This window comes from Gekko japonicus, unplaced genomic scaffold (genome assembly GCF_001447785.1).
Source record: "Gekko japonicus isolate JY-2015 unplaced genomic scaffold, Gekko_japonicus_V1.1 scaffold245, whole genome shotgun sequence".
NCBI lineage: Eukaryota > Metazoa > Chordata > Lepidosauria > Squamata > Gekkonidae > Gekko > Gekko japonicus.
The window spans coordinates 455,374-470,354 of NW_015167537.1; the positions used below are offsets into that span (position 1 = coordinate 455,374).

At 42.9% G+C, this 14,981-nt stretch overlaps 1 protein-coding gene across 3 annotated transcripts in view; it reads left to right on the forward strand.

The window, feature by feature from the left end:
- Positions 1 to 14,981, forward strand: part of LOC107112397 (chromosome unknown open reading frame, human C5orf63) — a 29,586-nt gene that overhangs the window by 10,352 nt on the left and 4,253 nt on the right. For 2 of the 3 annotated variants that reach the window (XM_015413526.1, XM_015413525.1), the window contains one exon: positions 10,202 to 10,322. In XM_015413526.1, the coding sequence (XP_015269012.1) occupies positions 10,209 to 10,322 (114 nt within the window). In that variant the 5' untranslated portion in view covers positions 10,202 to 10,208. Of the gene's footprint in view, positions 1 to 10,177; positions 10,323 to 14,981 lie in introns of all 3 variants that reach the window. The other variant, XM_015413524.1, reaches the window with a different exon arrangement.

A 14,981-nucleotide genomic window follows, 5' to 3' on the forward strand; every position in this document is an offset into this window, starting at 1 on the left:
TAGATATTGTTGCTATAATATTTGATGATAGGTGTTGTTTCTGGATTCCTGGCCAGCTACCAATGCATAATTTAAGACATGGTTATGGTTATCTATAGATTCATATTTTCATTGTGAGGTAGGTCTTAGGTTCTCAAGTACACATTTGCAATTAGGCATTTAAGAGATGGTGCAGGAAATTAGGTCTTAACAGCTGTTTCCAGATAGTCATAAGTGTGCTTTAATAAAGTATCATTCAGTATCCCCTGGCTATAACAAGCCATTAGCATGAAGCTTCGGGATTATTTAAGAACATGACATTATTAAAAATAGGAAATTGAAAATGAGGCCTATTTATCTCTTAGATTTACAAACAGGCTATTAATTGGTCTAAATTATAGTTTGTTCTAGTGTCAGGACTTATTTATAGTTGAAGTAAGGATTTATTGCGCTGATTCCTAGAATGTAGCACTGGCCAGGTTTTGATGTTCCATATTACATTTGTATGGGTATTATGGCTGCTTTACAAAATGATGAATGAGACAGCAGGGAGTACTAGGCGTTCTAGAAGACTTTATTATATTTTAGATTTATAACACACTTTATCTACATAGGCTTAGGGAAGGGGCCATCACTATAAAACAAGCTTATAGCTTGAATAATATTTGTAAACAATAAATATAAAAACATGCATTTAAAATATATTCTGCTACAATACCTCTTATTGCCAGCCATTGAGGGTCTTTCTTTAAAATTGGATTGTTTGTGAAATAAATGCACTGCTGTTTTTCATTTTAGTGCAGAGTCTGCACACTTTCCTTTCAGGTTAGATTACTTTTGTGGAGATACAGCACATAAGCACACCATATTTTTTTTAAAGAGAAAGACTACCCCTAACCTTCACCAGGCCGTATCTGTTGCTTTTGTGGTTGTCTGTGGATTGTGGGAGTATGGCAGGCTGACACTGGAACCATCTGCAGTGGTCCATGATAGTTGTGTAGTCCATTTACAGTTGAGTTTGAACTAATTTCCGTTGATTGTTCCATGACAAAGTATAACAGCAGTTGTGTGGTATGAGGAAATGTGGATCAGTTGAGACTAATTCATTATATGTTTTTAAAGTTTTCTTCATAAGCTTTCTACAGTACTTGCATGAAGAATTCTGCATGAACAGATTAGAGGTCATGTACTTGATTGGCTCCATTGCCTATAAATATCAGAGCAGGCGCAAAATCCTTTACTTCTGTGCGAAGTCACTTTCATGGTTGCTTCAATGTGGCTTCAGTTTGTCTACTTGTTTTCCTTGATCTCTGTGTGTCTGCTTTCTTCCTGTGTCTTCCTTGTCACTGCATCTTTGGTCCCTCATCTGTCCCGGCTCATCCCCCCCCCCCCAAAAAAAAACTCTCTTCTCACTTGTACTTATTGGTGGGGTTGGGCATGAACCAGGAAAATGTGATTTGTGATTGTTTGTGGTTCGTGGTATACTCATGAACTGAACCATGAACCATCATGAACTGAAAAGGCTTCATATGAACCAAACCAGTTTGTGATGCAGTAGAACACACACACCCTGGTGTGCTAGAGTCACCAAACTTGCAGGGGATCTCCAGCTGACTCTCCTCCTGCCCTCCAGGTTTGGTGATAATTAGGGGGTCCAAGTTATGCCCCCTCCAAAGAAGGTGCCCCCAGGAAAGTGCTTTCTGGGGAAATGAAGCACTGGTTCAGGAATGCATAGAACAGCCCTCCTGCATGCTAGAGACACCAAACTTGCAGTGGATCTCCAGCTGACTCTCCTCTACCTGCCCTCCAAGATTGGTATTGGATTTACAAGATCCAATTTACAGCACCCCAAAGAAGCCCAGCAGAACAGAATCAAAGTCTCTGAGAATCTCTGCAGCAGAAACTGAAAGTGGTGGGCATTTCTGCAAGCCCAGCAGAAACAGTGCAATGTACAGAGTGCCCAGCAGTACCAGTGCAATCAAAGAGATGCAATGCCAACTCAACAGGACTGATGTCTAGCACAGAATCACACTCCAAGTTGTGGGGGGGATTTTGCAAGCACTTTATAAGAAAATGGGAAGGGAACCTAAGCCAGCAAAGGAAAAAAAGAACCTCTTGAAACTGACAAGAGCAGCCAGGAATCCAATAGAAACCCGAGACACAGAGAAAAATAAAAAAGAAAACAGTCGAAGGCTGGAGAATTCTGCCCACTCTGTTGCTTTGAAGTCCCTCCCCCTTCTTGCCTTGGAGTTTTGTAAACGTGTCTGGAAATATATCCATTCACGAACCGCTGTGAGCAGCACCAAAGTTTGTGAAATGTTTATGCCAGTTGCCGCTTCACAAACATCACTCCATGAACCAGCCAAAATTTGTGTTTACTTTGTGAGCTGGTTTGTGCCCGTCCCTACTCATCACTTATCTTCTAAACTTAGTGTTAGTATGTGGTTTCTTTGATCTGAAATTCAGTCTGCCTTGATTTCCTGAATGTGACCATTTGAGTACAGCATGAATTGCCTCTTGGGTCCAGTTCTGAAAAATACTCCAGTCTGTCAGAGCCATGAAACCTCAATCTTTGTAAAAGTTCTCTGATTTAAATGAATGGTGGCTAGAATGTCATTCTTAGAGTGCAGACAGCATGGACAAGAACTATGCTCCAGCATATTTTTATTTCTTTCCAGCTTCTAATTGCATCTCATAATTTTACTCCCCTCCGCATGTTAGGTTAGCTAAAATTAATTTATTACTACATTTTTAATAATGTAATTTAGCCAATTCTGTATAGATGGGCGTATCAAGGGTTTCTGTGCAATTTCCTTGAAGAGATGAGTTGATTTCTGAGTTGTTCATCTTTTTAAGTGTAGGGTTTTATTGTTGTAGGGCATCTTTGAGCAGATACTGTGCACAGTTTGGGTACTGCAATACTACAGCAAGATTGTACATATTTGTATTAGTCAACTTTAAGGGATGCTCAGTGCTAAAGGTGGTGGTAATGAACAGCTGGACCATGATCTTGTTGAAAGTGAAGGCACTGTCCCCTGCCTCAACCTCCAGACTTCGTGACAAAAGAGAGAGACAGCTAGATAGTCACGCTGACTTTTCCTTCCTGTGTTTATTCTCTTGTCACTATCCCTTTGATATGGAGAATGGAGATCTCAGGGAACAACTTCCTTCCGTTTCTTCTTTTCTCTCCTTCCTCCTGCATGCACCAAGAGGGAGGACAAGCTGTCCTCATCTCGGCACCATGATTCAGATGGCCTCTCACCATCTGAGTCCATCCTTAGTTAGCTAGACTAGAATACTATCCTAGCTCTCATCTTTCCTATCCAGATTTTAATTCTAGAATAAAGAGACTAGTTTTTGTTGTTGTTCAGTTGCACAGTCGAGTCCGACTCTTTGCGACCCCATGGACCAGATCACGCCAGGCCTTCCTGTCTTCTGCCGTCCTCTGAAGTTTGCTCAATTTCATGTTCGTTGCATCTATGACACTGTCTAACCATCTCATCCTTTGCCGTCCCTGTCTTCTTTGACCTTCAATCTTTCCTAGCATCAGGGTCTTCTCCAATGAGTGCTCCCTTCTCCTTTGGTGGCCAAAGTATTTGAGCTTCAGCTTCATTATCTGGCCTTCCAGGGAACAGTCAGGGTTGATTTCTTTTAGGATAGACTGATTTGATCTTCTTGCCGTCCAAGGGACTCTCAAGAGTCTTCTCCAGCACCATAGTTCAAAAGAATCTATTATTCAGCGTCCAGCCTTCCTTATAGTCCAACTCTCGCAGCCATACATGACTACTGGGAATACCATTGCTTTAACCATGCAGACTTTTGTTGGCAGGGTGATGTCTCAAAGTCAAATACCTTTTATTGGCATACAACAGGGTGATGTCTCTACTTTTTATCATGCTGTTTAGGTTCGCCATAACTTTCCACCCAAGGAGCAGGCGTCTATTAAACTGAAAACATGGCTCTGCGTACCTTTGTGGCACTCTAAGCTTTGTTACTTTGGTTGAATTTCCTCCTGTGCTAGAAGCTTTATGCACTCTGCTAACTAGTCAGTGGTTACTGGACTAACTATACCAGCTAGCCCCAACAGATCTAATATACATATTTCAAATACATAATATGTCATTCTGTATAATTATAAAGAATGAACAGCTGAGTTCTGATATCAGCACCAAACCAATCATCATAGAATTAAGGTATATTTAATCCTAGTGAAATCGATTAGTTTGAACATGCCTAGTTCTGCACTGGATTATAGCCATAGTCTCTACATGCTAAAACTGTATCATGAACAATTGTTTTGTTTTCTTCAGGGTTAGGTTGATCCCTGGCTGTCCCCCCAGCTTCTTCAAAAGACTTCATGAACAATTATACCAATTTTGTTTTAATGTAATTTTTCTTACTGATTTCTAAGTTGCTTCAAATATACAGAGAAGCAGGGCAGATATTTTAAATGAACAAAACAGAAGATAAATGGATGATATCTATTAAGCTATCTCAAAATAGGAGAAAGAAAAGATTAAGGGAGAAAAATCAATGTGGACTAATGTACATTCATATAGGCTCCCAAAATATAAAAAATACCTTAAACTAAGTTTTTAAAAAGTAAAGCCTGCTTTAAACAAAATCAGCTGTATGGTCTTTCATATATTAATTTAGTACTCCCCCCCCCCAATCCACTGGGTAATTTGAAAGCTTTTAAGTCACATTACAAAGTTAAATCATGTTGTCTGCAGTTTATGCTTTCTGCGGGAAACACTAACATCTTATCAAACGAGCTGTTACAATAATTTGAAGAACTACAAATATTGTATGCTAGGTAATGCAGTAAGATTAAGAGAGTTTCAAAGCACAGCACTTTGCATTAAGCTAATACTATGAATAAGGCTCGTTGTGGAAATAAATACAATGAGCTCTAGAAAGAGGCTCTGGGAGAGTGCCAAGGCCTTGGGCACTCAGCATCAATGTGCTGTGGTGACCTCAGCAAGGTATAATGACACAGAGTCCACCATTTTCTCCAGAGGAACTGATCTCTGTTACCTGAAGAGCAGTTGTGATTTAGAGTGATCTCTAGCTCTCACCTGGAAATTGGCACCAATTGTTACCTGAGGAAATGGCTCGTTTGGAGGGTGGAGTCTATGTCATTGTACCTGTCTGAGGTCCCACCCCTCCTCCAACCTCACCCTCTCCAGGCTCCACCCCTCAAATCTGCATGATTTCCCAACCTGGAGTTGGCAACCCTATCTCCTTCCCAGCCAAGCATCAACCTGCCATTATCTGCCCCTCTGATATCAGCTTTGCATCTCCTCCCCCCTCCCTCCTGGAGATCAGTTGTAATTCTGAGTGATTTCCACTCCTGAGATTGGCAACAGTAGTTCCCCAGGAGGGAATGGCTGGTTGGGAGTGCCTGTCTGAGGTCCCACCCCTTCTCAAACCTCAACCTCTCCAGGTGACTGCCACAGAGTCCACCATTTTCTCCAGGGGAACTGATCTCTGCCATCTGGAGAGCAGTTGTAATTCTGAGTGATCTCCAGCCCTCACCTGGAGATTGACAACAATGGTTTCCCAGGAGGAAAAGTAGTCTTTCTCTGCAGTGGGGACCAAAGCAGCTTACATCATTCTCCTCTCCCTCTTTTGACTTGCACAACAACCCTGTGAGGTAGGTAAGGCTGCAAGTCTGTGACTGGTCCAAAATCACCCACTAAGCTTCTACAGCAAGAACCTGGATCTATCAGACCCTGCTCTGAAGCACTGACTGCTATGCCTAGGGCAGCCAACCTCCAGGTGGAGCCTGAGGATCACCAGGTACCACAACTGAACTCCAGACAACAGATCCCCCCCGGAGAAAATAACTGCTTTAGAAGGTGGGCTGTATGGCATTCTGTTCAGCTAAGGCCTCTCCCCTCCCCAAACCCTGGCTTCCATAGACTCTACCAGAAAATCTCCAGGAATTTCCCTACCTGGAGCTGGCAACCCTAGTCAGGATTGGCCCCAATGAGTTCCTCACAAAGGCCTGCAAAGAGTTTCCTTCCTTTGTCTGAACCAAGCTTAGTTGCCTACTGTGGCGAAACGGGCTCCAGTTTACAACTCAGCTGTTTGCTTCCCACCCTTGTCCCATGGGTATATCTCACTTAAGTTCGCTGCCACCACTCACAGAATTGTCACTGCCTTTTTATTTATTTTGGAAACAATTTATTTATTGGTTTTTAAAATAAAAACAAACATACATATCTCCTATTTCTATGCAGTTCGGGTCTGTCTTTCCATCTTGTTTTTTATCCAATTATATACCCTCGCCCATCTCTTTAGATAAATATCTTCATCTTTGCCCTGCATTATTACACTTACTTTATCCATCTCTGCCAAAGTTAGCAGTTTGTTAGTCAACTCTTCCTCACTCGGAACTTTATCAGATTTCCAGTATTTTGCCCATAACATTCTAGCTGATGTTACTATCATTATCATTAAATATATGTCACAAATCTTTAAGTTTTCTAGGAACATGTTCAACAAATAGCATTCTGGTTCTATTTTCAGATTTACATCAGTAATTTCATAAATTATTTTCTGGATCTTACACCAATATTTTTGAACTTTAACACAACTCCACCACATGTGGTAGAACGTACAGAGCATTCTTTTGCATTTCCAACATTTATTTACATTATTTTAATAACATTTTGCTATTTTTTCTGTCAACCAATGCCATCTATAAAACATCTTAAGTATGTTCTCCTTATATGATATGGCCCTCATAAGTTTAGAGGTTTTCCAAATTTTCGACCAAGCATCTGTATCCAAGTTATGACCTATATCTTTCATCCATAAAATCATAGAAGGTTTAATCAGATCCTCTAGCATATACTCTTCCAACAACAAATTATATAATTTCTGGATCATTTTGTCATTAGAGGAAAGCCATATCTTATCCAGTTCATTCTTACAAGTTTCAAAGCCATATGATGCCTCTTTAGCATATCTAGATTTTAATTGTAAATATTGCCACCAGGATAATTGTATGTTCTGTTTTAACAGATCTTCCTCAGATTTTAATTCATTATTCTTTTTTAGTAATGTTTCATAAGAGTCTCTATTATTTATTGTAATTAATGACGTTTTTATGAATGCCTCTAAAGGCGACACCCATTTGAGAGTGTTCCTGTAATATCTCTCTTTTATATGATTCCATATTTTAACTAATGCTCCTCTTAACATATGATTGTGGAAGTTAGAATGGATTTTGTCCTTCCCATACCAGACATAAGCATGCCATCCCATACATAGATCATGACCCTCTAATTTTAAAGTTCTCATATTTTCCAGTTTTATCCAGTCTTTAATCCAGCATAGTGCAGCTGCCTGATAGTATAGCTTCTAGTTAGGGACACCAAAAACCCCTCTCCTCTCAGCCTCTGCTGATTCTACTGTCTCTCTCAGTAGTCTCCCACATCTGACATCACCACTCTTCATCCGCTGATCCTCCACAACCCTGAATGGAACTCCGCCACTCTTAAAGCAATACCTCCTAACAACGGGGGGTAGAGAATGAAAGAAACGGAAAAAAATTATCTCAACTATCAGGTCTCTGCTTTTATATATTTATGCCCTATTGCTACTCTTCTCCTTCCCCTTGACTAGAATCAATTCTTTAACTAGCTGCCTTGGGGGAAATTTCTTCAGTCTTAAATTAATAGATCAATATGGGCATTCCCCTTCTCCTTCCCTCACTACGCCACTTTTGTTCTTCCCAATTGCAGCCTACAAGGTAGTTTGCAAGGACAAGATAGTTTTAAATATAACAAGAAAGAAAGACAAAAACAAGCAACACTTAGCTTCCTTTGGTCGAGAATCAATTTATTCAGACCCAGGCGGTTCTTCAGGCTCTTCTAATGCCCAGTGTGACTATGTCTCATTGGAGCTCCTTGGATTTCCTTGCTTCAGAGCTGGTCTAGTCAGTTGGGGGGAGTTGCCACCCCACCCCACCTTAGACTAACACTCCCTGCCAGCTCTCCCTCCACAAGAGAGAACTTTTAGAATTGCCTAAAAGAGCTAGAAGGAGAGCTGAATGTGCGGAACTAACTTCCCACACACCCACTACCAGAGAGTCCTGAACCCGTCACTGCCTTTTTAGAGGGACAGTGAGACCCCTTTGGCCGAATCTCCCTATTTGGAGATGGAATTCCCAATCTTTGGGGGATCCCTGGAAAGTTGGCAACCCAAGGGTCTGGCCTTTCCTTGCTTCCCTGGGCTACTCCCTCCTTTTGATATTGTGCAGAGCGGGGGTCAGAGCACAACACAGATTATTAGCCCAAATAAATGAATTTATTTTACTATTTACACAGTTATGGAGCACACACACACTGTAGGAGTAAGCACACACTATGAACCAACAGGACATAAATCAGCAGGAATTAAATGCAATCCTCTTTCCGTACACACAGTACTCTCTACCTCTGGAGGCTGTGGGCTCAGGATAGGATCTCTCCTTGGACCAGCCTCTGGCTGTACTTCAGACTCTCTCTATCGCCCAAGAGAGCAGGGAAACTTCCATTCATTCCCCAGTCCAGCCGACTGTGGAGTGGCTGAATTTCTGCTGCCTCCCAGGGATGAAGACTGCCTCCTCCCTGGATGGGCTGCAGTCTATAGTGATGCCGCCCCGCCCGTTGGGACAGTCCCTGTTTTCCCGCACTTTTTTCACCTTGGGGCAGCTGGGAACTGTAGGCCAGCAGATGAGGAAGCCCTATTCAGCCCAGTGAGTAATACCCCTGCAGGCCCCTCTCTGGAACTACAGCTCAATTAAACCTTATGGGGGAACATTTTAAACAAAGAACCACAGCCATCTTACAAACACAGGTAACTGCCATTTCGTTACACCTACCAACAGCCACTGAGGGGAAAGTTAGTCCCACACAGGAGGCAAGCAGGAAAAGCATCTTTGTCAATAGAGAAAGCTGTTTACCAGTAATTCTGACAGGGCACAGTGGCTGAAGGGGGAGTGGGTGGGAAGAGGAGCAGACCCAGCACCTGGCCAATGGCACACAAGTACTCTTGAGTGGTGGCTGACAGGCCAATGACTGAGGGAGTACATGGAACGCTGCCACTTGAAAACAGAACTATATATAAGGAGAGATGGGGTAATTCTTATGGGCACATGTCTACTTGAAACCAGGGTTACCAGGTACCCCTTGGCAACTGGTGTTGGGGGGGTTTCCAGCAGTGGGGAGTGGTGGTGGTGGGACATACTGGCAACAGGGGATGCCTGCAATGTTTTCAGTCATGTCATCAGTGACATCACTTCCAGCATGCACTGGAAATGACATCATTGCATCGCCAGCAATGTGGCAATGCTCTGGTATTTAGGCAAAGACTCTGTGGTAGAAACTGTTTTTATCATAGAGTTTTTGCCCAAATACCAGAGCATTGCCACATTGCTGGCGATGCAATGATGTCATTTCCAGTGCATGCTGGAAGTGATGTCACTGATGACATGACTGAAAACATTGCAGGCATCCCCTGTTGCCACCACGGCCATACAAGGGAAAACTCTATGGTTTTCCCTTGTATGGTCGTGGCCCCGCCCCCAGCGTGCCCGGCATCATGATGTCACTTCCCTGTGACGTGCATGCGGTGCGCACGCCGGGATCCACACAGGAGTCACCCACCAGCAAGGTAAGTGCCACTTGGCAACCCTAAGGCGATGTCATGATGTCACTTCCAGTGCATGCCAGAAATGATGTTGCCAGATTTTCAGTGATGCGAGCCTAGGGCTCTTTTAGCTGCTGGTGACATTGCTGAAACGCAGGGCTAGGCTTTCCCTGCTGCCAATAAGTCCCTCCTTTGGCCAGCTGACCAGTGAGGGGGCCATGGCCCATGAGGCAGGGAATCCCTGACCCTGGCAGTGGGCTGGCAACCCTACTTCAAACATATAGTGTATTTATATTAGCATTTGTGTTAGTGAATTTAAAAAGGGGCATTACAGCATGAAAGCGTTACTTGAATTTTAAACTGCACTTCTTGGGTTGCATTCATTTACTGTGCTTGTTTTATAGTAAACCTTTTTTCCCCCAGAGTGTTGTGAAAATGATTTATAATTGCATTTATATTTCAGATCTTTCATTGAAACATCATTGCTATCTAGTGACTGTTTTCTGATATATAACTTATGGTTTGCAATTAAAATGTACCATGCATGTAATTGCAGAGGGATGCTGTATTATTTCAACAGAATAAAGATGTTCTGGTTCCAGAGCTGGACACTGCAGCTAGCAAAATATTCCTCACGTCCACTGCAAAGACTATTGTGTGAAGCTGTTCGCAATTTACCAGTGTTAACATTATTCACCAAGGTAAATACCCCTTGAGTAAACTTGACTGAGTTACCTAAAACGGAAGTTCTAAACTCATAGTTTTCAAAAGAAACATCATCATCTCTATAATCTCAACATAGCCAGATTTGTGAATGCAATTTGGAGATTGGAGCCATGAACAGACAAGATAGATCTTTCTACAAACCTGAAAAATACACTGAGGGGTTAAAACCACCCAAAATAACAGAAACAGTGACTCTACAAATGACCTCAGTGGCAGGGCAGGCCCCAGCTTATTTTGCACCCTAGGTGAGGATCCCTTCTGGCGCCCCCCCATGCGCCCACCATGGCTCAGACCCGTTAATTGGATCTGTACCCCGGACCTCCTGTTCCCCTGGCACCCATGCTCTTAACACTCACTTTTGCTTTTGTAACTTTACCTGCTTTGCACATCTGGCTTCCACCAAGGAAGACTCTGCAAAGAAAGGCACTCGCAGTCACAAACAACCTCTGCTTCTCACTTGCCTTGACAGTTCCTTGCTGGGGTTGCCATAAGTCAGTTGCAACTTGAGTGTCCTAATGTAATAGCCCCCCTACTTAGGTTCTTCTTTAACTTAGCTGAGTGACCCTTCTGTGCCCAGAGGGCTAAGTTCTTTGGTGGAATTGGCGTTTGTATCATCAGAAAGATTATAACATGTGTAAAACTCAGTAGTGTTTGCAGCTGAACCAGGACAGCGGGGGAGCGGGTGCCAGTTTGGCGCCCCTAAGGGCCAGTGCGCTCTAGGCAAGCGCCTAGTTTGCCTAGTGAGCAAGCCAGCCCTGCTCAGTGGCCATTGCTAGGTAACCCACAAAAGTATTGCCAGCCTTTAGGTGTTCATTTTTGTCAGTAAAGGGTGGTGGTGGCAGGGCCCTTTTCAGGGCTGTTTGGACCTTTGAGGGAGGACTCATCAGAGCCATGCCTATCAACAACTACTAGGCTGCTTGTTGCCACAAAACGTGCATGACTCACCCAGGCCTAGCTGCTGGGTATTGTTCAAAAGCAGCCACCACTCAAAAGCAAGTGTGGTGCCGTGGTTTCAGACTAGAATCTGGTAGACCCAAGTTTGAATTATCACTCTGCCATGGAAGCTCACTGGGTGACCTTGGGCCAGTTACACATTCTCCCCATTGTCGAGAAAGGCAGGATGTTGTTAATGAAGTAAATATAGCTGAAGATGGTAGGGGAAATAAAAGGTAAGTTGGTTAGGGGGTGAAAAGGAGTGAAGGAAGAAGCGTGAAGATACATGGGTTGCCAGGAGGAGGGAGAGAGAAAATAGTGTGGGGAAGGGGATCCAGGGAAAGTGAGATGCCCCCTGCAACTCCTTGCAGGTTTCTCACCACACAGCTAGGCTCAACGGCAAGCACTGTGCAACTGAGCCATAATTTTACCAGGTAATGTCTGCTAGGGCAAGGGAAGGGGGGTAGATAAAGGTCAGCTGGTTCTTGGATGAAAAGGAGAGAAGGAAGCAGGAAAAGGGAAGAGGCTATGGGGCTTTCCGGGAAAGGAGAGATGAAATAGTGGGGAAGGGAGAAATGAGATGCCCTACAGTATTCCTTGCAGGTCCTTGTTATTTGCTAAGCTGTATGCAACTGGCCAGTTCTTGCTGAGAGGATGATGGGATCAAGACCAGAGGCAGGAACTACGCATCAGGTTCAATCCAGACTAAACTGGCAATTTCCACTGATTTTGTCTTTTCGCTGCAGACTCACTTCATGTCTTTCCTCAGGATTGCCAGTCCCCCAAGAGTAGCAGTTTGTGGTGATCAGTGGGAAGGCAGAAGCAGAAATGTTATGTTCTGCTGATGGAAAATTTAGTCTGAATCTAGCCCAGTGAGAGTCAGTGTGATGCAGTTGTTACAGTATTGGACTAGGATCTGGGAGATGCAGGTCTGAATCCCCACTCTGCCATGGAAACTTGTTGGGTGATTTTGGGCCAGTCCCACACTTACAGCCTATCATCTCTCACAGGGTTGTTATGAGGATGAAATGGAGGAGAATGATGTGCCTCGAGTCCCCACTAGGGAGAAAATGAATAAAATCAATAAAATGACCTGGGTGGGTGCTAGGTTTTGTCAAGTTGCTTCTGACTTATGACTTATGAAAGAACTCAGATGTGAACTTCTGGATCTCCTGACAAAAATATGTAATCTTTCCTTAAAATCTGCCTCCATTCCTGAGGACTGGAAGGTAGCTAATGTCACTCCCATCTTTAAAAAGGGTTCCAGAGGAGATCCGGGAAATTACAAGCCAGTCAGTCTGACGTTGATACCAGGTAAATTGGTGGAAACCATTATTAAGGAAAGAATTAGTAGGCACATTAATGAACAAAACCTATTGAGGTAGACTCAGCATGGGTTGTAAGGGAAGATCTTGACACACTAACCTGTTAGTGTTCTTTGAGGGGGTGAACAAACATGTGGACAAGGGGGACCCAATAGATATTGTTTACCTTGACTTCCAGAAAGCTTTTGATAAAGTTCCTCATCAAAGGCTCCTAAGTAAGCTCAAAAATCATGGGATAAAAGGACAAGTCCTTTTGTGGATCAAAAACTGGCTAATTAATAGAAAACAGAGAATGAGTCTAAATGGGCAATTTTCTCAGTGGAGGGTGGTAAGCAGTGGGGTACCACAGGGATCAGTACTTGGTCCACTGCTTTTTAACGTGTTCATTAATGATTTGGAGTTGGGAGTAAGCAGTGAAGTGGTTAAATTTGCGGATGATATGAAGTTGTTCAGGGTGGTGAAAACCAGTGAGGATTGTGAGGCACTCCAAAGGGATCTGTCAAGGATGGACAAGTGGGCGTGAACATGGCAAATGGGGTTCAAAGTGGCCAAGTGCAAGGTGATGCACATTGGAGCCAAAAATCCTAAATAAAAATATAAGTGTGTGACTGCAATAAAAAAGGCCAATGCTATGCTGGGGATTATTAGGAAGGGTATTGAAAACAGATCAGCCAATATCATAATACCCCTATATAAATCAATGGTGCGACCTCATTTGGAATACTGTGTGCAGTTCTGGTCACCACACCTTAAAAAGGATATTATAGCTTTGGAAAATTGCAGAAAAGGGTTGGAACACTTTTCCTATGAGGAAAGGTTAAAGAGCTTAGGGCTCTTTAGCTTGGAGAAACGATGACTGAGGGGTGACATGATTGAGGTTTATAAGATTATGCATGGGATAGAGCAGGTAGAGAAAGAGGTACTTTTCTCACAATACAAGAACTCGTGGACACTCAATGAAACTGCTGAGCGGTCAGGTTAGAACGGATAAAAGGAAGTACTTCTTCACCCAAAGAGTGATTAACACATGGAATTCACTGCCACAGGAAGTGGTGGCGGCTACAAGCATGGACGGCTTCAAAAGGAAATTAGATAAGCATATGGAGCAGAGGTCCATCAGTGGCTATTAGCCACAAGGTATAGATAGGGGCTCTGGGGCAAGTGATGGTCTGTCTTCTTGGTGCTTGGGGGGGGGGCAACAGTGTTCTAATGTCCTGGCCCCACTGGTGGACCTCCTGATGGCACCTGGTATTTTTGACCACTGTGTGACAGAGTGTTGGACTGGATGGGCCTTTGGCCTGATCTAACATTGGCATCTCATGTTCTTATGACTTACGATGACACTGTAAATTAATGGCCTCCAAAACGTCTTGTCATTAACAGCCTTGCTCGAATCTTACAAAATGAGGGCCATGGCTTCCTCGATTGAGTCAGTACATCTCATGTTGGGTCTTCCTCTTTTCCTGCTGCCTTTAACTTTCCCTAGCGTTATGGGCTTTTCCAGTGAGTTTTGTCTTCTCATAAAGTGACCAAAGTACAATAGCCTCAGTTTGGTCATTTTAGCTTCTGGGGAGAGTTCCGGCTTGATTTGATCTAGAACCCACTTATATGTCTTTTTGACGGTCCATGGTATCCGTAAAACTCTCCTCCAATACCACATTTCAAATTAATCAATAGTGTCTAGGAAAAAGATTGTGTTGCGTATTTTTTACTCATAGCATAATTCAGTAGTATGCTGTATGACAGTCTTTCAGATGTTTTGCAGGGCTCTGAGTAATCACGATTCACAGTTTTATTTCAAATGTTTACAAGTCTGCCTTTCACCCAGGAAACTAGGATCCAAGACCAGTAACATGTTAAAAATGAGTGCCTGCAGGAATAGTAAGTCAATTGCTGCTTTTTATCTAAGAGATACAGGAGGAGCTATACCTAAAAGACCAACAGGAATAAGATAAATGGCTGGTTGTTGATTGTGTCTTGGATCTCCCAGGCAATTTTTGTAGATAAGTAGTTTGTTGTTAAGCACAGAAGTGTCCCATCTTGTGTCTGCTGTCCCCGCAACACAGTTGGGTAAGCCAATAATTGATCTTCTGACAGCAGCTAAACAGTTGTTTTCAGGAAATGCACAAGAAAGGGCTAATAATATATTCTCTTACTTAACCCATCATAAGATAGTCAGAGATCTATAAAAATGGGGCTGTGCTAATACAGCTATGAAATATGAATATCTAGAAGGAACTGATACACCTATTATTCACACATTTATTGGATTCTTTGTTTAAAAAGGAATGTTTGGTATCAGCTATAAAGACTGCATTAAAGAATTGTTTCTCTGTCTCATTATGTATTCTGTTGCCCATCGGCTTCAGTAGATGA